This window comes from Triticum aestivum, chromosome 1D (genome assembly GCF_018294505.1).
Source record: "Triticum aestivum cultivar Chinese Spring chromosome 1D, IWGSC CS RefSeq v2.1, whole genome shotgun sequence".
NCBI classification, from domain to species: Eukaryota; Viridiplantae; Streptophyta; class Magnoliopsida; order Poales; family Poaceae; genus Triticum; species Triticum aestivum.
In genome coordinates, this window is record NC_057796.1 from 72,268,185 (window position 1) to 72,295,890 (window position 27,706).

The window sequence follows — 27,706 nt, forward strand, 5'->3', positions numbered from 1 at the left end:
CAGCAGCGGATTCGCCGGGGCGCGGCGGCGGACGTGTCCGGCGCGGGCGGACGCGTCCGGCGCGGCGCGGAGGGAGAGGGTTAGGGTTCGTCTGAGATTTCGTTTTTCGGGATGCCCACTCATTTATAGATAGAGGGAGCTAGGAGACTCCAAATGAGGTGCGGTTTTCGCCCACACGATCGTGATCGAACGACCTAGAGCATGGAAGAGAGTTTGGTGGGCTTTGGGCTGGTTTTAGAGGGGGTTTTGCTGGACAATCAAATGGACATCGCGGAGGCCCGGTTAACCGTTGGAGTACCAAACGACCTCCGAATGGAACGAAACTTGACCGGTAGTCTCCGGGTGGTATATTAAGACCACTTGACAAGCCGCGGTCCATTCCGAGAAAGTTTGACATACGCACACGAAAGAAAACTAGAAGGGTGCACCGGAGGAGATAGGAGCGCCGGATTGGAAAACGGACAACGGGGAAAATGCTTGGATGCACGAGACGAACACGTATGCGAATGCAATGCACATGATGACATGATATGAAAATGCAAGACAAGACAAAATACAAAACGAAAGACAAAACCCGACAACGGAGGGAAAAACATATCACATAGCCGAAAATGGCAAGAGTCGGAGTTACAAATATGGCATGTTACATGCGGGGTGTTACAAAAGTGGTACAGTAATCCTATTCTGGAAGTTATCTTACTAGACCAAGGCGAACCTACGAACTATGTAGAAGCTATGATGAACCCAGATTTCGATAAATGGCTTGAGGCCATGAAATCTCAGATAGGATCCATGTATGAGAACAAAGTGTGGACTTCGGTGGACTTGCCCGATGATCGGCAAGCCATTGAGAATAAATGGATCTTCAAGAAGAAGACAGACGCTGATGGTAATGTCACCATCTACAAAGCTCAACTTGTCGCAAAAGGTTTTCGACAAGTTCAAGGGGTTGACTACGATGAGACCTTCTCACCTGTAGCGATGCTTAAGTCAGTCCGAATCATGTTAGCAATTGCCGCATTTTATAATTATGAAATCTGGCAAATGGACGTCAAAACTGCATTCCTTAATGGATTTCTTAAAGAAGAGTTGTATATGATGCAAGCAGAAGGTTTTGTCAATCCTAAAGGTGCTAACAAAGTGTGCAAACTCCAGCGATCCATCTATGGACTGGTGCAAGCATCTTGGAGTTGGAATATACGCTTTGATGAGGTGATCAAAGCATGTGGTTTTATACAGACTTATGGTGAAGCTTGTATTTACAAGAAAGTGAGTGAGAGGTCTGTAACATTTCTGATATTATATGTGGATGACATATTGATGATTGGAAATGATATAGAATTTCTGGATAGCATAAAAGTATATACTTGAATAAGAATTTTTCAATGAAATACCTCAGTGAAGCTGCTTATATATTGGGCATCAAGATCTATAGAGATAGATCAAGACGCTTGATAGGACTTTCACAAAGCACATACCTTGATAAAGTTTTGAAGAAGTTCAAAATGGATCAGTCAAAGAAAGGGTTCTTGCCTGCGTTACAAGGTGTGAAATTGAGTCGGACTCAGCCATAGGTTCTATCATGTATGCTATGTTGTGTACCAGACCTGATGTGTGTCTTGCCATAAGTTTGGCAGGGAGGTACCAAAGTAATCCAGGAGCGGATCACTGGACAGCGGTCAAGAACATCCTGAAGTACCTGAAAAGGACCAAGGATATGTTTCTTGTTTATGGACGTGACGAAGAGCTTGTCGTAAATGGTAACGTCGATGCTAGCTTCGACACTAATCCAGATGACTCTAAGTCGCAAACCGGATACGTGTTTATATTGAATGGTGGAGCTGTCAGTTGGTGCAGTTCCAAGCAGAGCGTCGTGCCGGGATCCACGTGTGAAGTAGAGTACATAGCTGCTTCGGAAGCAACACATGAAGGAGTCTGTATGAAGGAGTTCATATCCGATCTAGGTGTAATACCTAGTGCATCGGGTCCAATGAAAATCTTTTGTGACAACACTGGAGCAATTGCCTTAACGAAGGAATCCAGGTTTCACAAGAGAACCAAACACATCAAGAGACGCTTCAACTCCATTCATGAAAAGGTCAAGGATGGAGACATAGCAATTTGCAAAGTACATACGGATCTGAACGTGGCAGACCCTTTGACTAAGCCTCTTCCGCGAGCAAAACATGATCAGCACCAAGACTCCATCGGTGTTAGATTCATCACAATGTAATCTAGTACTGACTCTAGTGCAAGTGGGAGACTAAAGGAAATATGCCCTGGAGGCAATAATAAAGTTGTTATTTTATATTTCCTTATTCGTGATAAAGGTTTATTATTCATGCTAGAATTGTATTGATCGGAAACTTAAATACACGTGTGAATACATAAACAAATATTGCGTCCCTAGTAAGCCTCTACTAGACTAGCTCGTTGATCAAAGATGGTTAAGGTTTCCTAACCATAGACCTGTGTTGTCATTTGATAATGGGATCATATCATTAGGAGAATCATGTGATGGACAAGACCCATCCGTTAGCTTAGCATATTCATCGTTCAGTTTATTGCTATTGCTTTCTTCATGTCAAATACATATTCCTCTGACTATGAGATTATGCAACTCCCGGATACCGGAGGAATACCTTCTATGCTATCAAACGTCACAACGTAACTGGGTGATCATAAAGATGCTCTATAGGTATCTCCAAAGGTGTTTGTTGAGTTGGCATAGATCGAGATTAGGATTTGTCACTCCGAGTATCGGAGAGGTATCTCTGGGCCCTCTCGGTAATACACATCATAATAAGCCTTGCAAGAAAAGTGACTAATGAGTTACTTACAGGATGATGTATCACGGAACGAGTAAAGAGACTTGCCGGTAACGATATTGAACTAGGTATGAAGATACCGACGATCGAATCTCGGGCAAGTAACATACCGATGGACAAAGGGAATTACGTATGTTGTCATAACAGTTCGACCGATAAAGATCTTCATAGAATATGTAGGAGCAAATATGGGCATCCAGGTTCCGCTATTGGTTATTGACCAGAGAAGTGTGTCGGTCATGTCTACATAGTTCTCGAACCCGTAGGGTCCACACGCTTAACGTTTGTTGACGATATAGTGTTATATGAGTTATATGATTTGGTGACTGAATGTTGTTCTGAGTCCCGGATGAGTTCACGGACATGACGAGGAGTCTTGAAATGGTCGAGAGGTAGAGATTGATATATAGGACGATGATATTCGGACACCTGGAGTGTATCGGAATGTACCGGGTGACTATCGGAGTATCGAGGGGGTATCGGGCACTCCCGGGAGGGTATTTAGCCTATTGGGCCATGAGAGGGGAGCACACCAGATCACAAGGGGCTGGCGCGCCCCCCATGGCAGTCGCCCAAGTGGGGAAAGGAAGGGGGGAGGATTCAGCCTCCCCTTCCTTCTCCCTCCCCCCCTTTCCTTTCTCTTCTCCGGCAAATAAGGAAAGGGGCGCCACTTGGGGAGGACTGTTGGGAAATGTTGCATGGAAAACAGAAAAGATTCTATGCACACACAAGATCTATCCATGGATATGCATAGCTACGAGAGGGGGAGAGCATCTACATACCCTTGTAGATCGCTAAGCGGAAGCGTTTATCACGCGGTTGATGTAGTCGTACTCTTCGCGATCCGATCACGATCCAACCGATCTAGTGCCGAACGGACGACACCTCTGAGTTTAGCACACGTGCGGCTCGATGATGTCTCCTCCTTCTTGATCCAGCAAGCGGGAGAGGATAAGTAGATGGAATCACAACCAACATGACGGCGTGGTGGTGATGGTGGTGGTGGAGCACTGACAGCGCTTTGCTAAGCATCGTCGGGACGAGGCGATGGAACTACGGAGTAACAGGAGAGAGAGGGGCGACAAGGGCTTGGTATATCCTCTTGGAGCGCCCCTCCCATCTCTATATAGGTTAAGGGGCGTGGGAAACAGCCCCTCCAAGCCCTAGGGCGCACCTAAGGGGGGAGGACTTGGACTCCAAGTCCAATCCCATTCCTACGAGGACTCCTTCCTTTTTTTGCCTTCCCTAGCCACATGGTATTTTGAGGACTTGGTGCGCCTGGCCCAATAAGGCCAGGGCACCTCCCTGTAGCTCATGCTATCCCTTGGGTCGTGGTGGACCCACTTGTGGACTTTCGGACCCCTCCGGGATCCTCCGGAAGCTTCTTGGTGCAACACCGAAAAAACTGCACCTTTTTTCCGAACCCAAAATACGACTTCCCATTTATGTAAATCTTTACCTCTCGACCATTCCGAGCCTCCTCGTTATGTCTGGGATCTCATCCGGGACTCTGAACAACATTTGGTTAGCTCTCGTCAAATATCCCAATACTACTCTAGTGTCAACGAACGTTAAGCGTGCGAACCTGCGGGTTCGGGAATTATGTAGTCATGACCGAGACACCTCTTCCGTCAATAACCAATAGCGGGACCTGGATGCCCATATTGATTCCTACATATCCCACGAAGATCTTTTATCGGTTGAACATTTATGACAACATACGTAATTCCCTTTGTCTGTCGGTATGTTACTTGCCCGAGATTCGATCATCGGTATCTCTATACCTAGTTCAATCTCGTTACCGACAAGTCTCTTTACTCGTTCCATAATACATCATCTTGCAACTAACTCCTTAGTCACTTTGATTGCAAGGCTTCTTATGATGTGTATTACCGAGAGGGCCCAAAGATACCTCTCCGATATTCGGAGTGACAAATCCTAATGTCGATCTATGCCAACTCAACAAACACCTTCGGAGATACCTGTAGAGCATCTTTATGATCACCCAGTTACGTTGTGATGTTTGATAGCACACAAGGTATTCCTCCGGTATCAGAGAGTTTCATAATCTCATAGTCGAAGGAATATGTATTTGACATTAAGAAAGCAATAGCAATAAACTGAATGATCAATATGCTAAGCTAACGGATGGGTCTTGTCCATCACATCATTCTCCTAATGATGTGATCATGTTATCAAATGACGACACATGTCTATGGTTAGCAAACCTTAACCATCTTTGATTAACGAGCTAGTCTAGTGGAGGCTTACTAGGGACGCAATATTTGTTTATGTATTCACACATGTATTTAAGTTTCCGGTCAATACAATTCTAGCATGAATAATAAACCTTTATCATGAATAAGGAAATATAATAATAACAACTTTATTATTGCCTCTAGGGCATATTTCCATCAGTCTCCCACTTGCACTAGAGTCAATAATCCAGTTCACATCGCCATGTGATTAACACCCATAGTTCACATCGCCATGTGACTAATACCCAAAGAGTTTGCTGGAGTAAATAATCCAGTTCACATTGCCATGTGATTAATACCCAGTACTAAGGTGTGATCATGTTTTGCTTGTGACAGAGTTTTAGTCAACGGGTCTGTCAAATTTAGATCTGTATGTATTTTGCAAATTTCTATGTCTACAATGCTCTGTATGGAGCTACTCTAGCTAATTGCTCCCACTTTCAATACGTATCCAGATTGAGACTTAGAGTCATCCGAATCGGTGTCAAAGCTTGCATCGACGTAACCCTTTACGAAGAACTCTTTATCACCTTCATAACCGAGAAACATTTCCTTAGTCCTCTTAGTTAACTAAGGATAATTTTGACCACTGTTTAGTGATCCACTCCTGGATCACCATTGTACCCCCTTACCAAACTCATGGCAAGGCACACAACAAGTCTGGTACATAGCATGGCATACTTTATAGAACCTATGGTTGAGGCATAGGGAATGACTTTCATTCTCTATCTTCTACCGTGGTCGGGCTTTGAGTCTTACTCAACTTCACACCTTGTAACATAGGTAAGAACACTTTCTTTGACTGGTCCATTTTGAACTTCTTCAAAACTTTATCAAGGTATGTGCTTTGTGAAAGTCCTATTAAGCGTCTCGATCTATCCCTACAAATCTTGATGCCAACATATAAGCAGATTCACCGAGGTCTTTCATTGAAAAATTCTTATTCAGTATCCTTTTATGCTATCCAGAAATTCTATATCATTTCCAATCAACAATACGTCATCCACATATAATATCAGAAATGCTACCGAGCTCCCACTCACTTTCTTGTAAATATAGGCTTCACCACAAGTCCGTATAAAACCATATGCTTTGATCACCTCATCAAAGCATATATTCCAACTCTGAGATACTTGCACCAGTCCATAGAAGGATCGCTAGAGTTTGCACACTTTGCGATAAAACCTTTTGGTTGCATCATATACAACTCTTCTTTAAGAAACCCGTTAAGGAATGCAGTTTTGACGTCCATTTGCCAGATTTCATATTCATAAAATGCGGCAATTGCTAACATGATTCGGACAGACTTAGGCATCGCTACGGCTGAGAAAGTCTCATCGTAGTCAACCCCTTGAACTTGTCGAAAACCTTTCGCAACAAGTCGAGCTTTGTAGATAGTGATATTACCATCAGCGTCCGTCTTCCTCTTGAAGATCCATTTATTCTCAATGGCTCACCGATCATTGGGCAAGTCCACCAAAGTCCACACTTTGTTCTCTACTACCTTTTGAGCACTGCGTTGGTTTTCCCTTGAAGAGGAAAGGGTGATGCAGTAAAGTAGCGTAAGTATTTCCCTCAGTTTTTGAGAACCAAGGTATCAATCCAGTAGGAGACCACGCTCAAGTCCCTCGTACCTACACAAACAAATAAGAACCTTGCAACCAACGCGATAAAGGGGTTGTCAATCCCTTCACGGCCACTTGCAAAAGTGAGATCTGATAGAGATGATAAGATAATATTTTTGCTATTTTTATGATAAAGACTAAAAGTAAAGAAAGCAAAATAAACGGTAATAGAAATAACGGTAGATTAATATGATAGAGAATAGACCCGGGGGCCATAGGTTTCACTAGTGGCTTCTCTCAAGATAGCATAAGTATTACGGTGGGTGAACAAATTACTGTCGAGCAATTGATAGAATTGAGCATAGTTATGAGAATTTCTAGGTATGATCATGTATATAGGCATCACGTCCGTGACAAGTAGACCGACTCCTGCCTGCATCTACTACTATTACTCCACACATCGACCGCTATCCAGGATGCATCTAGACTATTAAGTTCATAAGAACGGAGTAACGCCTTAAGCAAGATGACATGATGTAGAGGGATAAACTCATGCAATATGATATAAACCCCATCTTTTTATCCTCGATGGCAACAATACAATACGTGTCGTTTCCCCTACTGTCACTGGGATCGAGCACCGCAAGATTGAACCCAAAGCTAAGCACTTCTCCCATTGCAAGAAAGATCAATCTAGTAGGCCAAACCAAACTGATAATTCGAAGAGACTTGCAAAGATAACCAATCATACATAAAAGAATTCAGAGGAGATTCAAATATTGTTCATAGATAATCTTGATCATAAACCCATAATTCATCGGATCTCGACAAACACACCACAAAAGAAGATTACATCAAATAGATCTCCAAGAGAATCGAGGAGAACTTTGTATTGAGATCCAAAGAGAGAGAAGAAGCCATCTAGCTAATAACTATGGACCCGAAGGTCTGTGGTAAACTACTCACACATCATCAGAGAGGCTATGGTGTTGATGTAGAAGCCCTCCATGATCAATGCCCCCTCTGGCGGAGCGCCGGAAAAGGCCCCAAGATGGGATCTCACGGGCACAGAAGGTTGCGGCGGTGGAAATAGGGTTTTAGCTCCTCTGCTGATGTTTTCGAGGTACGTAGGTATATGTAGGAGGAAGAAGTAGGTCGGTGGAGCTACGAGGGGCCCACGAGGGTGGAGGGCGCGCCTAGGGGGCAGGCGTGCCTCCCTGCCTCGTGGCCTCCTTGTTGATTTCTTGACGTCCACTCCAAGTCCTCTGGATCACGTTTGTTCCGAAAATCACGTTCCCGAAGGTTTCATTCCGTTTGGACTCCGTTTGATATTCCTTTCCTTCGAAACACTGAAATAGGCAAAAAACCAGCAATTTGGGCTGGGCCTCCGGTTAATAGGTTAGTCCCAAAAATAATATAAAAGTGTATAATAAAGCCCATTGAACATCCAAAACAGATAATATAATAGCATGGAACACTAAAAAATTATAGATACGTTGGAGATGTATCAAGCATCCCCAAGCTTAATTCCTACTCGTCCTCGAGTAGGTAAATGATAGAAACAGAATTTTTGATGTGGAATGCTACTTAGCATAATTTTCAATGTAATTCTTTTTATTGTGGCATGAATATTTAGATCCGAAAGATTCAAGATAAAAGTTTAATGTTGACATAAAAACAATAATACTTCAAACATGCTAACCAAGCAATTATGTCTTATGAAAATAACATAGCCAAAGAAAGCTCATCCCTACAAAATCATATAGTTAGGCCATGCTTCAATTTCGTCACACAAAACGTTCTCATCATGCATAACCCCGATGACAAGCCGAGCAATTGGTTCATACTTTTAACGCGCTTCAGCTGTTTCAACCCTTAGGCAATACATGAGCGCAAGCCATGGATATAGCACTATGGGTGGAATAAAGTATAATGATGGGGGTTATGTGAGAAGACAAAAAGGTAGAAAGTCTCACACTGACGCGGCTAATCAATATGCTATGGAGATGCCCATCAATTGATGTCAATGAGAGGAGTAGGGATTGCCATGCAACGGATGCACTAGAGCTATAAATATATGAAATCTCAACAAAAGAAACTAAGTGGGTGTGCATCCAACTTGCTTGCTCACGAAGACCTAGGGCATTTTGAGGAAGCCCATCATTGGAATATACAAGCCAAGTTCTATAATGAAATATTCCCACTAGTATATGAACGTGACAACATAGGAGACTCTCTATCATGAAGATCACGGTGCTACTTTGAAGCACAAGTGTGGAAAAAGGATAGTAACATTGTCCCTTCTCTCTTTTTCTCTCATTTTTTTCTTCTCTTTTTTTGGGCCTTCTCTTTTTTTCTTTGGCCTCTTTTTTTCTCCTTTCCTTTTTTTAGTCCGGAATCTCATCCCGACTTGTGGGGGAATCATAGTCTCCATCATCCTTTCCTCACTTGGGACAATGCTCTAATAATGATGATCATCACACTTTTATTACTTACAACTCAAGAATTACAACTCAAGAATTACAACTCAATACTTAGAACAAAATATGACTCTATGTGAATGCCTCCGTCGGTGTACCGTGATATGCAATGAATCTAGAGTGACATGTATAAAAATTTACGAATTGTGGCTTTGCCACAAATACAATGTCAACTACATGATTATGCAAAGCAATATGACAATGATGGAGCGTGTCATAATAAATGAAACGGTGGACAGTTGCATGGCAATATATCTCGGAATGGCTATGGAAATGCCATGATAGGTAGGTATGGTGACTATTTTGAGGAAGATATAAGGAGGTTTATGTGTGATAGAGCGTATCATATCACGGGGTTTGGATGCACCGGCGAAGTTTGCACCAACTCTCAAGGTGAGAAAGGGCAATGCACGGTACCGTAGAGGCTAGAAAATTGTGGAAGGTTGAGAGTGCGTATAATCCATGGACTCACATTAGTCATAAAGAACTCATATACTTATTGCAAAAGTTTATTAGCCCTCGAAGCAAAGTACTACTATGCATGCCCCTAGAGGGATAGATTGGTAGGAAAAGACCATCGCTCGTCCCGACCGCCACTCATAAGGAAAGCAATAAAAGAACACCTTATGCGTCAAAATTGTCACACAACTTTTACCATACGTGCATGCTACGGGACTTGCCAACCTTAACACAAGTATTTCTCAATTTCACAATTACTCAACTAGCACACTCTAATATTACCACCTTTATATCTCAAAACACTTATAAAGTATCAAACTTCTCATGATATTCAATGAACTCAATATGGAAGTTTTTATTATGCTCATCTTGGATGCCTATCACATTCGGATTAATTTCACAATTAAAGCAAATTACCATGCTGTTTAAGACTCTCAAAATAATATAAGTGAAGCATGAGAGATCAATAATTTCTATAAAATAAAAACCACCACCGTGCTCTAAAAGATATAAGTGAAGCACTAGAGCAAAAACTATATAGCTCAAAAGGTATAAGTGAAGCACATAGAGTATTCTAACAAATTCTGAATCATGTGTGTCTCTCTCAAAAGGTGTGTACAGAAAAGATGATTGTGGTAAACTAAAAATCAAAGACTCAAATCATACAAGACGCTCCAAGCAAAACACATATCATGTGGTGAATAAAAATATAGCCCCAAGTAAAGTTACCGATGGACGAAGACGAAAGAGGGGATGCCTTCCGGGGCATCCCCAAGCTTTGGCTTTTGGTGTCCTTAGATTTACTTGGGGTGCCATGGGCATCCCCAAGCTTAGGCTCTTGCCACTCCTTGTTCCATAATCCATCAAATCTTTTACCCAAAACTTGAAAACTTCACAACACAAAACTTAACAGAAAATCTCGTGAGCTCCGTTAGTGAAAGAAAACAAAACACCACTTCAAGGTACTGTAATGAACTCATTCTTTATTTATATTGGTTTTAAACCTACTGTATTCCAACTTCTCTATGGTTTATAAACTCTTTTACTAGCCATAGATTCATCAAAATAAGCAAACAACACACGAAAAACAGAATCTGTCAAAAACAAAACAGTCTGTAGTAATCTGTATCTAATGCATACTTCTGGAACTCAGAAAAATCTACCAAAATAGGACGACCTAGATAATTTGTTTATTGATCTACTGCAACTGGAATCAGTATTTTATCACGTTCTGGTGATTTTAAACAATTTTTTTCGTGAACAGAAAGTTTCTGGAATTTTCAGCAAGATCAAATAACTATCATCCAAGAAGATCCTATAGGTTTCACTTGGCACAAACACTAATTAAAACATAAAAACACATCTAACCAGAGGCTAGATCAAATATTTATTACTAAACAGAACCAAAAAGCTAAAATAAAATTGGGTTGCCTCCCAACAAGCGCTATCGTTTAACGCCCCTAGCTAGGCATAAAAGCAAGGATAGATCTAAGTATTACCATAATAATGGTAAGGCAAGTCATGAAAACTTCTCTCATACTCTCTATGCTCAGCAGCAAGTTTTCTTTGTGGCAAGCAAAAATAATCAAAAGGGCTAAATTTAATGGGATAAAAGTCCCCAAGATCAAGCTCGGGAGGTATGGGTTCCTCCTTTGGCCCCTTATATTGCACAACCAATTCATCATTACAAGCGTTCTTTTGACAAAAGGTCACACGCCTTTGCTCGAGAGAAAAACCTAACCCATTATTCTGAATAGCAAAATCATCATTAAGTTCAGAAATTCTATCAACTAGAACATCGGCAGGAACCTTCTTTCTAAGATTTTCATTATAAGCAACATGATCTAAAGATTGTAAATGCATTATGTCTTCTTGGTTAAAAAGGATAGCTTCTATGGGAGGATGACCAACATCAACCCTATAATGCGCAAAAATTTCTTTAGCCTCTTTCATTATAAATCTGAACTCATGAGCCAAAAAGATAGTAGCGACACGCTTAACAGAAGAGTGTTCAATATTAGAGAATTCTAGGAAAATTCTTTGTATGCAAGGATGCATATGAAGAAATTGCCTTTCAAGTTCAACTACGAGCAAAGATATTGCATCCGCAAGGCTACTAGTTCTATGAAGAATAGAGCCACCCATAATGGGCAAAGCACCGGCACAAGTAAAGAAATCTTGAATAACTCCTTTCCCAATAATATTACCACTACCAACTCGAAACCTTTTAGTATGCAAGATAGTAGGTTCCTCACGAGGATCATCAAAAGCATCAAAGTTTCCCATGTTATTATCAGCGATAACCTCCCCAGTTTCAGACATAATGACAGCAAATATCTCAAGGAACAAGCAAGGAAAAGGCGAAGGGAAAAGAGGGCGAATAAAATGGCAAGGGTGAAGTGGGGGAGAGGAAAACGAGAGGCAAATGGCAAATAATGTAATGCGAGGGATAAGAGTTCGTGATGGGTACTTGGTATGTCTTGACTTGTGCGTAGACTCCCCGGCAACGGCGCCAGAAATGGCTCGTTGACGGGAAATCAAATCTTGACTTGACTTGGTGTAAGCCTCCCCGGCAACGGAGCCAAAAATCCTTCTTGCTACCTCTTGAGCACTGCGTTGGTTTTCCCTTGAAGAGGAAAGGGTGATGCAGTAAAGTAGCGTAAGTATTTCCCTCAGTTTTTGAGAACCAAGGTATCAATCCAGTAGGAGACCACGCTCAAGTCCCTCGTACCTACACAAACAAATAAGAACCTTGCAACCAATGCGATAAAGGGGTTGTCAACCCCTTCATGGCCACTTGCAAAAGTGAGATCTGATAGAGATGATAAGATACTATTTTTGGTATTTTTATGATAAAGACTAAAAGTAAAGAAAGCAAAATAAACGGTAATAGAAATAACGGTAGATTAATATGATAGAGAATAGACCCGAGGCCATAGGTTTCACTAGTGGCTTCTCTCAAGATAGCATAAGTATTACGGTGGGTGAACAAATTACTGTCAAGCAATTGATAGAATTGAGCATACTTATGAGAATATCTAGGTATGATCATGTATATAGGCATCACGTCCGTGACAAGTAGACTGACTCCTGCCTGCATCTACTACTATTACTCCACACATCGACCGATATCCAGCATGCATCTAGACTATTAAGTTCATAAGAACGGAGTAACGCTTTAAGCAAGATGACATGATGTAGAGGGATAAACTCATGCAATATGATATAAACCCCATCTTTTTATCCTCGATGGAAACAATACAATATGTGTCGTTTCCCCTACTGTCACTGGGATCGAGCACCGCAAGATTGAACCCAAAGCTAAGCACTTCTCCCATTGCAAGAAAGATCAATCTAGTAGGCCAAACCAAACTGATATTTCGAAGAGACTTGCAAAGATAACCAATCATACATAAAAGAATTCAGAGGAGATTCAAATATTGTTCATAGATAATCTTGATCATAAACCCATAATTCATCGGATCTCGACAAACACACCACAAAAGAAGATTACATCAAATAGATCTCCAAGAGAATCGAGGAGAACTTTGTATTGAGATCCAAAGAGAGAGAAGAAGCCATCTAGTTAATAACTATGGACCCGAATGTCTGTGGTAAACTACTCACACATCATCGGAGAGGCTATGGTGTTGATGTAGAAGCCTTCCGTGATCAATGCCCCCTCCGATGGAGCGCCGAAAAAGGCCCCAAGATGGGATCTCACGGGTACAGAAGGTTGTGGCGGTGGAAATAGGGTTTTAGCTCCTCTGCTGATGTTTTCGGGGTACGTAGGTATATATAGGAGGAAGAAGTAGGTCGGTGGAGCTACGAGGGGCCCACGAGGGTGGAGGGCGCGCCTAGGGGGGGCAGGCGCGCCTCCCTGCCTCGTGGCCTCCTCGTTGATTGCTTGACGTCCACTCCAAGTCCTCTGGATCACGTTTGTTCCGAAAATCACGTTCCCGAAGGTTTCATTCCGTTTGGACTCCGTTTGATATTCCTTTCCTTCGAAACACTGAAATAGGCAAAAAAACAGCAATTTGGGCTGGGCCTCCGGTTAATAGGTTAGTCCCAAAAATAATATAGAAGTGTATAATAAAGCCCATTGAACATCCGAAACAAATAATATAATAGCATGGAACAATCAAAAAATATAGATACGTTGGAGACGTATCATTCTCATACATGGATCCTATCTCAGATTTCATGGCCTCAAGCCATTTGTCGGAATCTGGGCTCATCATAGCTTCTTCATAGTTCGAAGGTTCACCGTTGTCTAACAACATGACTTCCATGACAGGATCCCAGTACCACTCTGGTGCGGTACGTGTCCTGGTCGACCTTCGAGGTTCATTAGTAACTTGATCCGAAGTTTCATGATCATCATCATTAGCTTCTTCTCTAGTCGGTGTGGGTATCACGGGAACAGTTTTATCTGATGTGCTACTTTCCAATTCGAGAGAAGGTACAACTACCTCATCAAGTTCTACTTTCCTACCACTCACTTCTTTTGAGAGAAACTCCTTCTCAAGAAAGGATCCATTCTTGGCAACAATGATCTTGCCTTCGGATCTGTGGTAGAAGGTGTACCCAATAGTTTCCTTAGGGTATCATATGAAGACGCACTTCTCCAATTTGGGTTCGAGCTTATCAGGCTGAAGCCTTTTGACATAAGTGTCGCAATCCCAAACTTTAAGAAACGACAGCTTAGGTTTCTTACCAAACCACAGTTCATACTGTGTCGTCTCAATGGATTTAGATGGTGCCATATTTAACGTGAATGCAGTTGTCTCTAATGCATAACCCCCAAACGATAAAGGCAAATTGGTAAGAGACATCATAGAATGCACCATATCTAATAAAGTACGGTTATGACGTTCGGACACACCATTACGCTGTGGTGTTCCAGGTGGCGTGAGTTGTGAAACAATTCCACATTGTTTTACATGAAGGCCAAACTTGTAACTCAAACATTCACCTCCATGATCAGATCGTAGAACCCTTATTTTCTTGTTACGATGATGCCCCACTTCACTCTGAAATTCTTTGAACTTTTCAAATGTTTTAGACTTGTGTTTCATCAAGTAGATATATCCATACCTACTTAAATCATCTGTGAAGGTTTAGAAAATAACGATACCTGCCGCGTGCCTCAACACTCTTCGGACCGCATACATCGGTATGTATTATTTCTAATAAGTCATTAGCTCGCTCCATTGTTCCGGAGAATGAAGTTTTAGTTATCTTGCCCATGAGGCATGGTTCGCAAGTATCAAATGATTCATAATCAAGTGATTCCGAAAGTCCATCCGCATGGAGTTTCTTCATGCGCTTTACACCAATATGACCTAAATGGCAGTGCCACAAGTATGTTGCACTATCGTTATTAACTTTGCATCTTTGGGCATCAATATTATGAATATATGTATCACTACGACCGAGATTCAATAAACCATTCACATTGGGTATATGACCATAGAAGGTTTTATTCATGTAAACAGCAAAACATTTATTCTTTGATTAAATGAATAACCGTATTGCAATAAACACGATCTAATCTTGTTCATGCTCAACGCAAACACCAAATAACATTTATTCAGTCTCCACACTAATCCCGAAGGTAGAGGGAGTGTGCGATGGTGATCATATCAATCTTGGAAACACTTCCAACACAGATCGTCACCTCGCCCTTAACTAGTCTCTGTTTATTCTGTAACTCCTGTTTCGAGTTACTAATCTTAGCAACTGAACCGGTATCATATACCCAGGGGCTACTATGAGCACCAGTAAGGTATACATCAATAACATGTATATCAAATATACCTTTGTTTACTTTGCCATCCTTCTTATCCGCAAAATATTTGAGGCAGTTCCGCTTCCGGTGACCATTTCCTTTGCAGTAGAAGCACTTAGTTTCAGGCTTGGGTCCAGCTTTGGGCTTCTTCACGGGAGTGGCAAATTGCTTGCCATTCTTCTTGAAGTTCCCTTTCTTTCCCTTGACCTTTTTCTTGAAACTAGTGGTCTCGTTAAGCATCAACACTTGATGCTCTTTCTTGATTTATACCTTCGTCGATTTCAGCATAGTGAAGAGCTTGGAAATCATTTTCGTCATCCCTTGCATATTATAGTTCATCACGAAGTTCTAGTAACTTGGTGATAGTGACTAGAGAACTTTGTCTATCACTATCTTATCTGGAAGATTAACTCCCACTTGATTCAAGCAATTGTAGTACCCAGACATTCTGAGCACATGCTCACTGGCTGAGCTGTTCTTCTCCATCTTGTAGGCAAAGTACTTGTCAGAGGTCTCATACCTCTTGACACGGGCATGAGTCTGAAATACCAATTTCAGATCTTGGAACATCTCATATGCTCCATGGCGTTCAAAATGTTTTGAAGTCCCGATTCTAAGCCATAAAGCATGGTGCACTAAACTATTAAGTAGTCATCATATCGAGCTTGCCAAACGTTCATAACATCTGCATCTGCTCCTGCAATAGGTTTGCCACCTAGCGGTGCATCAAGGACATAATTCTTCTGTAAAGCAATGAGGATAATCCTCAGATCATGGACCTAGTCCACATTATTGCTACCATCATCTTTCAACTTAGTTTTCTCTAGGAACATATCAAAAATATAGGGGAGCTATATTGCGAGCTATTGATCTACAACATAGATATGAAAAAACTATTAAGACTAAGTTCATGATAAATTTAAGTTCAATTAATCAAATTACTAATGACCTCCCACTTAAATAAACATCCCTCAAGTTATCTAAGTGATACATGATCCAAATCAACTAACCCTTGTCCGATCATCACGTGAGATGGGGTAGTCTTCAATGATGAACATCTCTATGTTGATCATATCTACTATATGACTCACGTTCGACCTTTCGGTCTCCAGTGTTCCGAGACCATGCATGTACATGCTAGGCTCGTCAAGTTTAACCCAAGTATTCTGCATGTGCAAAACTATCTTACACCTTTTGTATGCGAACGTAGAGTCTATCACACCCAATCATCACGTGGTGCTTCAAAACGACGAAATTTGGCAACGGTGCATACTCGGGGAGAACACTTTTATCTTGAAATTTAGTGAAGGGATCATCTTATAATGCTACCGCCGTTCTAAGCAAAATAAGATGCATAAAGGATAAACATCACATGCAATCAAAATACGTGACATGATATGGCCATCATCATCTTGTGCTTTTGATCTCCATATCCAAAGCATCGTCATGATCTCCATCGTCACCGGCTTGACACCTTGATCTCCATCGGTGCGTCGAGGTCGTCTCGCCAACTATTGGTTCTACAACTATTGCTAACGCAGAGCGATAAAGTAAAGCAATTACATGGCGCTTGCATTTCATACAATAAAGAGACAACCCTAAGGCTCCTGCCGGTTGTGGATATTACAAAACATGATCATATCATACATCAACATATATCACATCACGTCTTGACCATATCACATCACAACATGCCCTGTAAAAACAAGTTAGACGTCCTCTACTTTGTTGCTGCAAGTTTTACGTGGCTGCTACGGGCTTCTAGCAAGAACCGTTCTTAACTACGCAAAAACCACAACGGTGATTATCAAGTTTGCTATTTTAACCTTCTTCAAGGACCGGTCGTAGTCAAATTCGATTCAACTAAAGTAGGAGAAACAGACACCCGCCAGCCACCTTTATGCAAAACAAGTTGCATGTCAGTCGGTGGAGCCGGTCTCATGTGCGTGGACATGTAAGGTTGGTCTGGGCCGCTTCATCCCACAATACCGCCGAATCAAAATAAGACATTGGTGGTAAGCAGTATGACTATCACCGCCCACAACTCTTTGTGTTCTACTCGTGCATATCATCTATGCATAGACCTGGCTCTGATGCCACTGTTGGGAAACATTGCATGGAAAACAAAAAAAATTCTACGCACATGCAAGATCTATCCATGGAGATGCATAGCTACGAGAGGGGGAGAGCATCTAAATACCCTTGTACTCCCTCCATTCCGAATTACTTGTCGCAAGTATGGATGTATCTAGATGTATTTTAGTTTTAGATACATCCATTTCTGCGACGAGTAATTTGGAACAGAGGGAGTAGATCGCTAAGCGGAAGCGTTTATCACGCGGTTGATGTAGTCGTACTCTTCGCGATCCGATCACGATCCAACCGATCTAGTGCCGAACGGACGGCACCTCTGAGTTTAGCACACGTGCGGCTCGATGATGTCTCCTCCTTCTTGATCCAGCAAGCGGGAGAGGATAAGTAGATGGAATCACAACCAACATGACGGCGTGGTGGTGATGGTGGTGGTGGAGCACTGACAGCGCTTTGCTAAGCATCGTCGGGACGAGGCGGTGGAACTACGGAGTAACAGGAGAGAGAGGGGCGACAAGGGCTTGGTATATCCTCTTGGAGCGCCCCTCCCATCTCTATATAGGTTAAGGGGCGTGGGAAACAGCCCCTCCAAGCCCTAGGGCGCACCTAAGGGGGGAGGACTTGGACTCCAAGTCCAATCCCATTCCTACGAGGACTCCTTCCTTTTTTTGCCTTCCCTAGCCACATGGGATTTTGAGGACTTGGTGCGCCTAGGGCACCTTCCCACAGCCCATGCTAGCCCTTGGGTCATGGTGGACCCACTTGTGGACTTCCGGACCCCTCCGGGATCCTCTGGAACTTTCTGGAAGCTTCTCGGTACAATACCGAAAAAACTGCACCTTTTTTCGGAACCCAAAATATGACTTCCCGTATATAAATCTTTACCTCTCAACCATTAGGAGCCTCCCTGTTACGTCCGGGATCTCATCCGGGACTCCGAACAACATTTGGTTACCACTCGTCAAATATCCCAATACTACTCTAGCGTCAACAAACGTTAAGCGTGCGACCCTGCGGGTTCGGGAATTATGTAGTCATGACCGAGACACCTCTCCGGTCAATAACCAATAGCGGGATCTAGATGCCCATATTGATTCCTACATATTCCACGAAGATCTTTTATCGGTTGAACCTTTATGACAACATACGTAATTCCCTTTGTCTGTCGGTATGTTACTTGCCCGAGATTCGATCATCGGTATCTCTATACCTAGTTCAATCTCGTTATCGACAAGTCTCTTTACTCGTTCCATAATACATCATCTTGCAACTAACTCCTTAGTCACTTTGCTTGCAAGGCCTCTTATGATGTGTATTACCGAGAGGGCCCAGAGATACCTCTCCGATATTTGGAGTGACAAATCCTAATCTCGATCTATGCCAACTCAACAAACACCTTGGGAGATACCTGTAGAGCATCTTTATGATCACCCAATTACGTTGTGACGTTTGATAGCACACAAGGTATTCCTCCGGTATCTGTGAGTTGCATAATCTCATAGTCGAAGGAATATGTATTTGACATTAAGAAAGCAATAGCAATAAACTGAACAATCAATATGCTAAGCTAACGGATGTGTCTTGTCCATCACATCATTCTCCTAATGATGTGATCCCGTTATCAAATAACAACACATGTCTATGGTTAGAAAACCTTAACCATCTTTGATCAACGAGCTAGTCTAGTAGAGGCTTACTAGGGACACGGTATTTGTTTAGGGTCCCATTTGTTTACATATTCACACATGTATTTAAGTTTCCGGTCAATACAATTCTAGCATGAATAATGAAACCTTTATCATGAATAAGGAAATATCATAATAACAACTTTATTATTGCCTCTAGGGCATATTTCCATCAAGGAACCCAAGTAGGATTCGGCACTACTTGGGGCGCCCTCCTGGCTGCTCCCTCTTCCCCCCATATATATATATATATATATATGTGGGAGGGGGGCGCCTAGCACACCAGAACATTATCTTAGCCGTGTGCGGCACCCCCATCCACCGTTTACTCCCTCGGTCATATTTTCGTAGTGCTTAGGCGAAGCCCTGCGGAGATCACATCACCACGCCATCGTGCTGCCGGAACTCATCCACTACCTCGCCATCTTGCTGGATCAACAAGGCGGAGGACGTCATCGAGCTGAACGTGTGCGAACACGGAGGTGCCGTACGTTCGGTGCTCGATCGGTTGGAACGCGAAGAAGTTCGACTACATCAACCGCGTTGTCAAATGCTTGCGCTTACAGTCTATGAGGGTACGTAGACACACTCTCCCCTCTCATTGCTATGCATCTCCATGGATAGATCTTGCGTGTGCGTAGATTTTTTTGTTTTCCATGCAACATTTCCCAACAATCTATCACAAATATTTTCCCATTAACTTGCCAATTTCTGGCGGCGTTACCCAGGTGGGATTGACAACCCCTCTTACGCGTTGGGTTGCAAGTATTTGTTCTTTGTGTGCAGGTACCGTTTACATAGTGTTGCTTGGTTCTCCTACTGGATTGATATCTTGGTTTCATAACTGAGGGAAATACCTACCGCAGCTGTACAACATCACCCCTTTCTCTTTGGGAAAATACCGACGCAATTTCAAGCGACATCATGGTACAAGATCAAGTTTCCATGTTTTCGCTGAATGTCTGGTTTCCACTAGATTTGCACTCTTCCTTCAAAGGATGTGCTGATCTTGGAGGAGGCAACCCAATGAGCCATGACCTTGTCCCCTCCTCCGTTTGCTTTGTAAATCTAGCCCAATCTAGAGAAGAGGGAAGCACTACATGAGCCACGGGACAAAAGAGAATGGGGCAAAGTATAAAATATGAAGTGTACCGACACAGTTGGCCGGACAATCGCTAGAGAGGAATCATCTGTGCCGCTCGCTGACTGCCGGCCCAACACGGAACGCTGAAGGAGGGCTGCCACTATTGGCGGCACAATCACTGGAGAGGAATCACCCGTGCGGCTCGCCGGCTCGTCTCCTAACCCTACATTCTCATGGTAAGGAAGAGAAAGGAAATCGAATCGTGGAAAGGTATGGGACGACTCAACCTCAAGATGTTTTCGTACCGATGTAGAGGATTCTTGCGGGGTTTAGTTTGCAATTTGTACATCCTTCCTTCTCGCATTGCACATTTTTTTCCAATGGCACAAGATCAAGTTCCCTGTTTTCGCTGAATGTCCGGTTTCCACTAGATTTGCACTCTTCCATCAAAGGATGTGCTAATCTTGGAGGAGACAACCCAATGAGCCACGACTTTGTTCCCTCCTTCGTTTTCTTTGCAAATCTAGCCCAATCTAGAGAAGCATGAGCCACGGGACAAAAGAGAATGGGGCAAAGTAGAAAATATGAAGGGTACGAAACTACATGAGCCACGGGACAAAAGAGAACGGGGCAAAGTAGAAAACATGAAGGGTACACAACTATCCTCATACATGGGGGCCTAGTTCCAGTACGATGTCACTGGGGAACGCTCAGACGAGTACCGACACGGTTGGCCGGACAATCGCCAGAGAGGAATCATCTGTGCCGCTCACTGACCGCCGGCCCAACACAGAACTCTCGAAGGAGGGCTGCCACTGTTGGCGGGACAATCATTGGAGAGGAATCACCCGCATTGCTCGCCGGCTCGTCTCCTAACCCTAGATTCTCATGGTAAGGAAGAGAAAGGAAAGCGAATCGTGGAAAGGTACGGGACGATTCAGCCTCAAGATGTTTCCGTACCGATGTAGAGGATTCTTGCGGGGTTCAGTTTGCAATTTGTACATCCTTCTCGCATTGCACATTTTTTATCCAATGGTACAAGATCAAGTTTCCATGTTTTCGCTGAATGTCTGGTTTTCACTAGGTTTGCACTCTATGCGATTATACCGTGTTAAAGAAAAGGGCACTACTCTGCGCCGGTGCATCGGCGCAACAATTCGGCCGGTCCACCTAGGACCCTACGATTCCACATGAGCGAACGCCCAGGATCTGCTTTCCCTGTTGATTCCTCGCGTCGTCTAGCATCGTCTCATCCACAGACGAAAATCCCCCTCCCCATCCCCTCCGCACCTCCTGCGCGCTGCCATGGCTCGCCATAAACAAGCTGCTACCCCCCGGCGTCCTCCACGTCCGTTGTTGGACGCAGCTCGCTGCACCCCTCGCTGTAGCCGTCGCCGTCGCCGGACGCCCTGCCAATCACGCAGCTGATTTCCAGTGCCACCCACTTGTTGGATGCAACTCAATCGAGCCTAATGCAGCTTGCGATTAATTCGGTTCCAGCATACTCACGCACCCATCGAACCACGGCGTGGTCGTCCTCCCGGCCGGCTCAACGTCGTCAACAAATTGTAGCACTGCGTTCCAGCAGAAAAACAAATCCGTGCACTAAGAAATTCAAGAAAAGTCAGTTGAAGCAAAAACATAAGCCGGTTCCAGCAAAACAAATTGCAGGTTCCAGCAAAAACATGGATCGTCGTCTTCAGGTCGTAGCAAATTTTCTGGCCGTCGTAGCAAAACCAAAAGCCGGTTCCAGCAAATGGCCACCATGCTTGCAGCAGACTCAGAGGCGTGGTTCATCGTCGTCAACTGCGGGCTTCCAGCATCTTGCCGCCAAGGTTCCAGCATCTGACACCACGGTTCCAGCTTCCAGCAATTACGGTTGCAACACCCGCAGCGCGAGTTCACTGATAGACGATTCTGATGGGTGAGTCGCAATAAAAATCACGGGATGCCGGTTCCAGCATCAGGACATGCTGGTTCCAACATCTTTCATTTGCTGGTTCCAGCTCCTTCTACCATTCTACGAGAGGTTCCAACTTTTCCTCTCGCTGGTCGCAGCTTTGGTGCTGATGGGTTGCAGCTCCTTGTGCATCGCCGGTTGGGAGGTGGCGGTTGCTGGCGGCGTATCGTGGTGGCGGTGGTGCTCTGCGCAACAGGGGGCAGGTGTGGAGGAAAACAGAGGATGAAGGAGGACGAGCTCGAGCGGAAACGAGTGGAGGAGAAGACCCGCGGAATAGGATAAGGAAGAGGGAGTGGGCTGTGTGGGCCAACAACTCTGCACGTTACACGTGGGTGAAGGGAGGAGCGATCGCCTCAGATCGAACGAGTCGTGTGCAGCCGGCCGAAGTTTCGGCCGGTGCGCCGGTTCTAAACGTTTCCCTAAAGAAAACTCGGAGGGAATAGAGAGTTACTTTTGCTAGCAAATCCGTGTTCTTGTAGGGATTAGCATGTTTCCAGTACTATATATGTCAAGGGTGTTTCTGAAAAAAGAGAGAGAAGATAACCCGACGTGCAAACCCCGAAGGCCCAAACCCCAGTAGGTCTCGCCCCTCCCGATCCGAACCCAGACCCAAACCAAGCACCGGCGGCGGCTGCAGCGATGGCGGCGGCGGCGATGAACACGGACGTGGAGGCAGTCGACTTCGACTCCGACGACGACGATCTCATGGACGAGGAGGGTGCCATCGAACCCTCGCCGGCCCCCGCTCCCCGCCTCCGATCTACCATCGCAGGGGGCGGCGGCGGCGACGACGATGCCCCGCGTAAGACCAAGGGGCGCGGCTTCCGCGAGGACCCTAACTCCTCGTCCGCGCACCGCGACTCGCGGTTAGCTGGCGCAGGCCGCTCAGGCTTCGACGCCCTCGCCTCCGATGGCGGCCCTGGACCCGTGCGCTGTACGTCTCCATCCCTGTCCCTCCCTCTTGTGTTTCCCGATAAGAAGATTTCTAGTCAGGTAGGTTGGCGTGGTCTGACGTTCGCGTAGGAGGTCTGGTAACCTAGTATGTTCTCTTCTTCAACGTGTTAGTTTTGCTGTTTGAGGAACGAGATCTGAATGTCAAGGCACTGCAAAGATCCCGTCTTGATAGGTTTCTTCCGAAGCCCATGGGCTGCTGCGTATGGCAATGAGATATTTGGGTTCCTTGCTGCTATAGATTGCCTTTTTCTTGAGCAATGTAGATGTGCAGATGAATGCTTTGGGCGATTTGGTCGGATGGTTTCCTTGGGTTTGGAAATTGCTGCTTGCTCATGGTTTTACCAAGATTGTTTACCTATGATTTCAGTGTAGATCTCTGAACCGTTTCATCCTACTGTACATGTTAGTGACCAGCGTTGATCATAAATACGATTCTTTTTGGATGTTTGCCTCAGGATTCGTTTTCTGCTTGAGACGTTGGGTTACCTTTAAGGGTTAATTGCAGCCCGTGAGTTGGTTTATTGGGATGATTAATTTTTGTTTGCGAAAAAGGTTTTTTTATGTGCTTGACTGCTGAGGTTGTTCTTTGATTGAAGCTGTGGCTATCTTACTTCTTGTGATGTGAACGGGCATGACTTAGGGTGTGGCCTTCTATATTATTTTTCATTACATAATTAAATTGATAGTCCCCTAAACCTTCAGCTCCTCCAATAAGCTGCTACGAATTGATAAGCTCTTAGTGCAGGAAGGGAAACCTTAGAGCTTTCTTCCCTTATCTTCCCAAGCAGACCATATGATTCTCATTATTCTATTTCTCCGTCTTTCCAGCCAGCATTCCCGCTTATTCTGATTGGAGTGATGTGTGGTACTGGGGATAATGCAATTGATGGTGCTTGATTGACATACATCCACAAAACCTTTGAATATGTTTACTCTCAACTTCTGTTGAGTTCTATTAGCAAAATGTTGCATATGACATACTCCCGTTGCTATTTTCTGCTCATACCAAAGCTTGCTTTGTATAAAACATTGAATCAAAAAATATACTATTAGTAGCTAAATAAGTACAACTGCATTTCTGGACACTGTCCTTTTCAATGTGTATTTCCTAGCAGGAATTGTCACTAATGGAGTTAATTTCTTGTATGCTTTGCCTTGTGTACAGCCATTGAAGGGTGGATTGTACTGGTTACTGGAGTTCATGAAGAAGCTCAGGAGGAGGACCTCCATAATATTTTCGGGGATTATGGGCAGGTCAAGAACTTGCATTTGAATTTGGATCGCCGGACTGGATTTGTGAAGGTATGCTTCCTACCACCTTTAGTCCTTCAATTTTGCGGAGATGCCATTCGGTTTAGTTTTGTTTTCTAGTTTGCACTTGTGAAATCCTCGGGCAATTCCTTAATTATGAGTACGACAGGCATCATAGTTTGTCATCCATAGAATAAGAACAGGGTTTGCTTGCATCCTTTCTTATCCCCTCCTATATTTGTGTGGCTTCCCTTCTCCTATGCAGGGATATGCTCTAATTGAGTATGAGAACTTTGAGCAAGCCAAGCGTGCAATAAGAGAATCAGACGGAACTGAGCTTCTTTCGCAGATAATAAGTGTTGACTGGGCATTTAGCAGTGGCCCTGTCAAACAGAGAAATACTCGGAAGAGGTATGGTTTATGTGAGCTTTCGTATTTAGTTCTTTTTTTGGTTATGTTAGAAGGAAATTGCAGGCATGACAGCTACAGGTTTGATTGGCCCAACATATTTGTGAGAACCTTCTGGATATAGTGATAAAAACGTTACTTAGGTACTCTGAACTACAAATTAGTGTCCAACTGGCCATAGTTATCATCCATATATGAGGCTTTTAGGCAAGCACTAAAGCAGGAGTCAGCTCTAGATTTTGGTGCAGAGACTGCTCGGGTGAAATGTCGCCTGATGCCTACTTGAGAGTTGAAAATGGGAAGAGCAAATCATTCTCAATTATGATTAAAAAATTAGACTAGGAATGGAGAATATAAATCTACAGCGTGTTTGGTTGGGGATAATTAGAGCTAGGGAATGGGAATTGAAGGGGTACAAGACTTCAAATCTATTGTTTGGTTAATGGGATTGGGAATTCATAAGGGAATAGTCATGGGACTTGGGACTCACATAATTCCTATCATGCGCCAAGCAGAGGATTGGGAATAAAATGACTCATCCCATGTCTAATCTCAATAGAACTCCCTACTCTAAATTCCAATTCCCCTTCCCAAATGTTGCCAAACACGCTGCTACGTTAAGTTTGCTAAACCTAGTTTGATGAAGTTAGTTTTGGTTTGGTGCTTTGGTTAAACGTGTACTGGCCACCATGGTTTTTGAGTCGCTGTATAGTCGCCGACTAATCGCCAAGTTGTTTTCCAAAAATCAGGGCGACTCGCGACTATACAGCGACTTATGGCGACTATACAGCGACTTTCGTCGACTATACACCGAGCTGCAGGGCTCGCATCGCCAAGTCGCGACTCAAAAACCTTGCTGGCCACCAACTGAAAACCACCAAATCATTATGATAAAAAGAACATTAGGAATAAGAATTATAAATCTAAATTAAGTTTGCTAAACTTAGCTGGTAGTAATTGGATATAGTTATGTACCTTCTGAACTCTTGATGCTTAGTACAATCCCAAGAAGATTTTTCCTGGCTGGTTTTCAAGTTCTTGAAAATGCTTTAATCTGAGGGGTTGGAGTTATCCTTTATTCCTTCTGCATTCTCCCAAACAAGTAGCCCCCCCCCCCCCCCCCCCCCCCCCCCCCCCCCCCTCTGCTTTATGCACTTCTTTTCTAATATCTGCTGAGATTCCCCAAGTAATAATGTAGTACTTCTACAGTAGTTAATCATAGAGGATTTCAGTTAAATTTTGGCCAAGTGTTTTTGGCTATGTAATATGATTTTATGGATTTTAATTATACATTGGCTTGTACATATGATTTATTTCTTCCAATATTTCCTAGTTTTACCTTGACGATGCTTTTCTTGTCATTGTTTCACTTTTTAAGCATAGTCTGAATGCGAGTCACCGACCAAATGCATACATAGTCCAGTATGTTCTTTACACAGCTCTCAGAACCGAATATAATACCTGAGTTTGTACTGTGTTCATTTCAGATCACCGAGGCCTAATCGCTCAAGGAGCCCACCAAGGAGAAGATACCCTTAGGAGCGACGGAATTGCGAGAATCATGGGGATTCAGTTGTTTGCTTGTCTTATCGTAATTTGATGGCGGCCCTTGTCTCTCTGTACCAATTTCCGGTAGTAGTTGTATGGCATCTCAAGGTCCTTCCTTTGGTGGATGGAGCCATGTTTGCTGTTGAAGTTTGGCTTGCCAGTTTGAGACAATTGTAGCCGTTGATGTTGGATCCGTGATGTGTTGGATTGGAATGTTCTTGCCACAATTATGCCACATGCCTGATGGGTAATTTGTATCATTATTTCTTCCATCGTTATTTTTTACTCTTCTGCTCAACTTATTCGATAGACTTGGAGTGACTTCTGTTTTTCTTTTCTTCACTTAAGCGACACCTACAGGGCAAATGGTTTTGAGTGAGTCCAACTAACAAATGTCCAACTTAGGTAGCAGGGTTGGTATGCTTGTCAGTTTAATGGGCCCCATCAGGCCTTTATCGAGCACTGCAATTTTGCTAAGCATAAGGGTTACCTCCTATGCCGGCGCGAGCACCTAGCTGGTCACCGCGCAGCCGTCTGAGCCATCCTGCGCCGTTGGATGCCTCCCCCGAATCGTCTCCTTATAGCTTGGCCAACACATTGCTACACTGCTGTCGTGTGCTTGCCGTCAGTCCTCGTTGTCGGCCTGCTCGTTCGCTTGTAGCTGAGGCCGTCGGGTGACACTTGCAACAGCCATTGCATGGAGCTCGTTGTGCCTCCACCCCCTTGGCTGCCGCATCGCCAGGTGGGTTTCCAGCATCGCCACCAGTCGTCGTCATAGTATGCCGCGCGCCCGTCGCAGTACCCATTGTTTTGCCACGCAATTCCCGTTGTCGCCGCTCACCATCGTTAGCTTGCTGTCTTCGGTTGAAACTTTTTCAGAAGCTGGTTCAAGCTTTCTTGGCCGCTGGTTGCAACTTTTTGTGGTTGCCTCGTCTAAGGTTGAAACTTTCTCCAGTTGAAACTTTTTCAAAAGCAGGTTGTAGCTTTCTTACCCGCTGGTCGTAGCATTTTAAAATCCTAGTTGCAGCTCCTCCACGCGACGATCACAACCCCTACTTTCTCTGGTCCCTGCAAAAAATAACGACGCCGATCATAGCATTTGGTGCTGCTAGTTGCAGCTCCAATGCATGCTGATCGCAACCCCTGCTCTCTCTATTTCCAGCAAAAAATGGCGCCGTAACAATTGGTGGCTTGGCGCACCGGTTGCAGGTCCCCTATCAAGTTCGCTGGGATACGGTGCCCACACTTGTAGCGGACGGTCCCAACATCCGCGGTAGCCGATTCCAGCATCGGTAGCACGTGGGGTCACCCATGGTCTTGATAAGGACATGAAAACCATTCAAC

The 27,706-nt window shown here is 43.9% G+C and overlaps 1 protein-coding gene across 2 annotated transcripts; it reads left to right on the forward strand.

The window, feature by feature from the left end:
- Positions 1–22,736: 22,736 nt before the first annotated feature.
- Positions 22,737–26,640, forward strand: LOC123180367 (RNA-binding protein Y14A). Of its 2 annotated transcripts, XM_044592413.1 has the most exons (4): positions 22,743–23,135; positions 24,321–24,457; positions 24,672–24,817; positions 26,302–26,640. In XM_044592413.1, exons 1-4 carry the CDS (start codon positions 22,841–22,843, stop codon positions 26,351–26,353), a joined length of 630 nt encoding a protein of 209 aa, XP_044448348.1. In that variant the 5' UTR covers positions 22,743–22,840; the 3' UTR covers positions 26,354–26,640. The 2 variants fall into 2 exon arrangements, with proteins under 2 accessions (XP_044448347.1, XP_044448348.1); XM_044592412.1 differs by having other exon boundaries at positions 22,737–23,135; positions 24,672–26,368.
- The last annotated feature ends 1,066 nt before the right edge of the window (positions 26,641–27,706 follow it).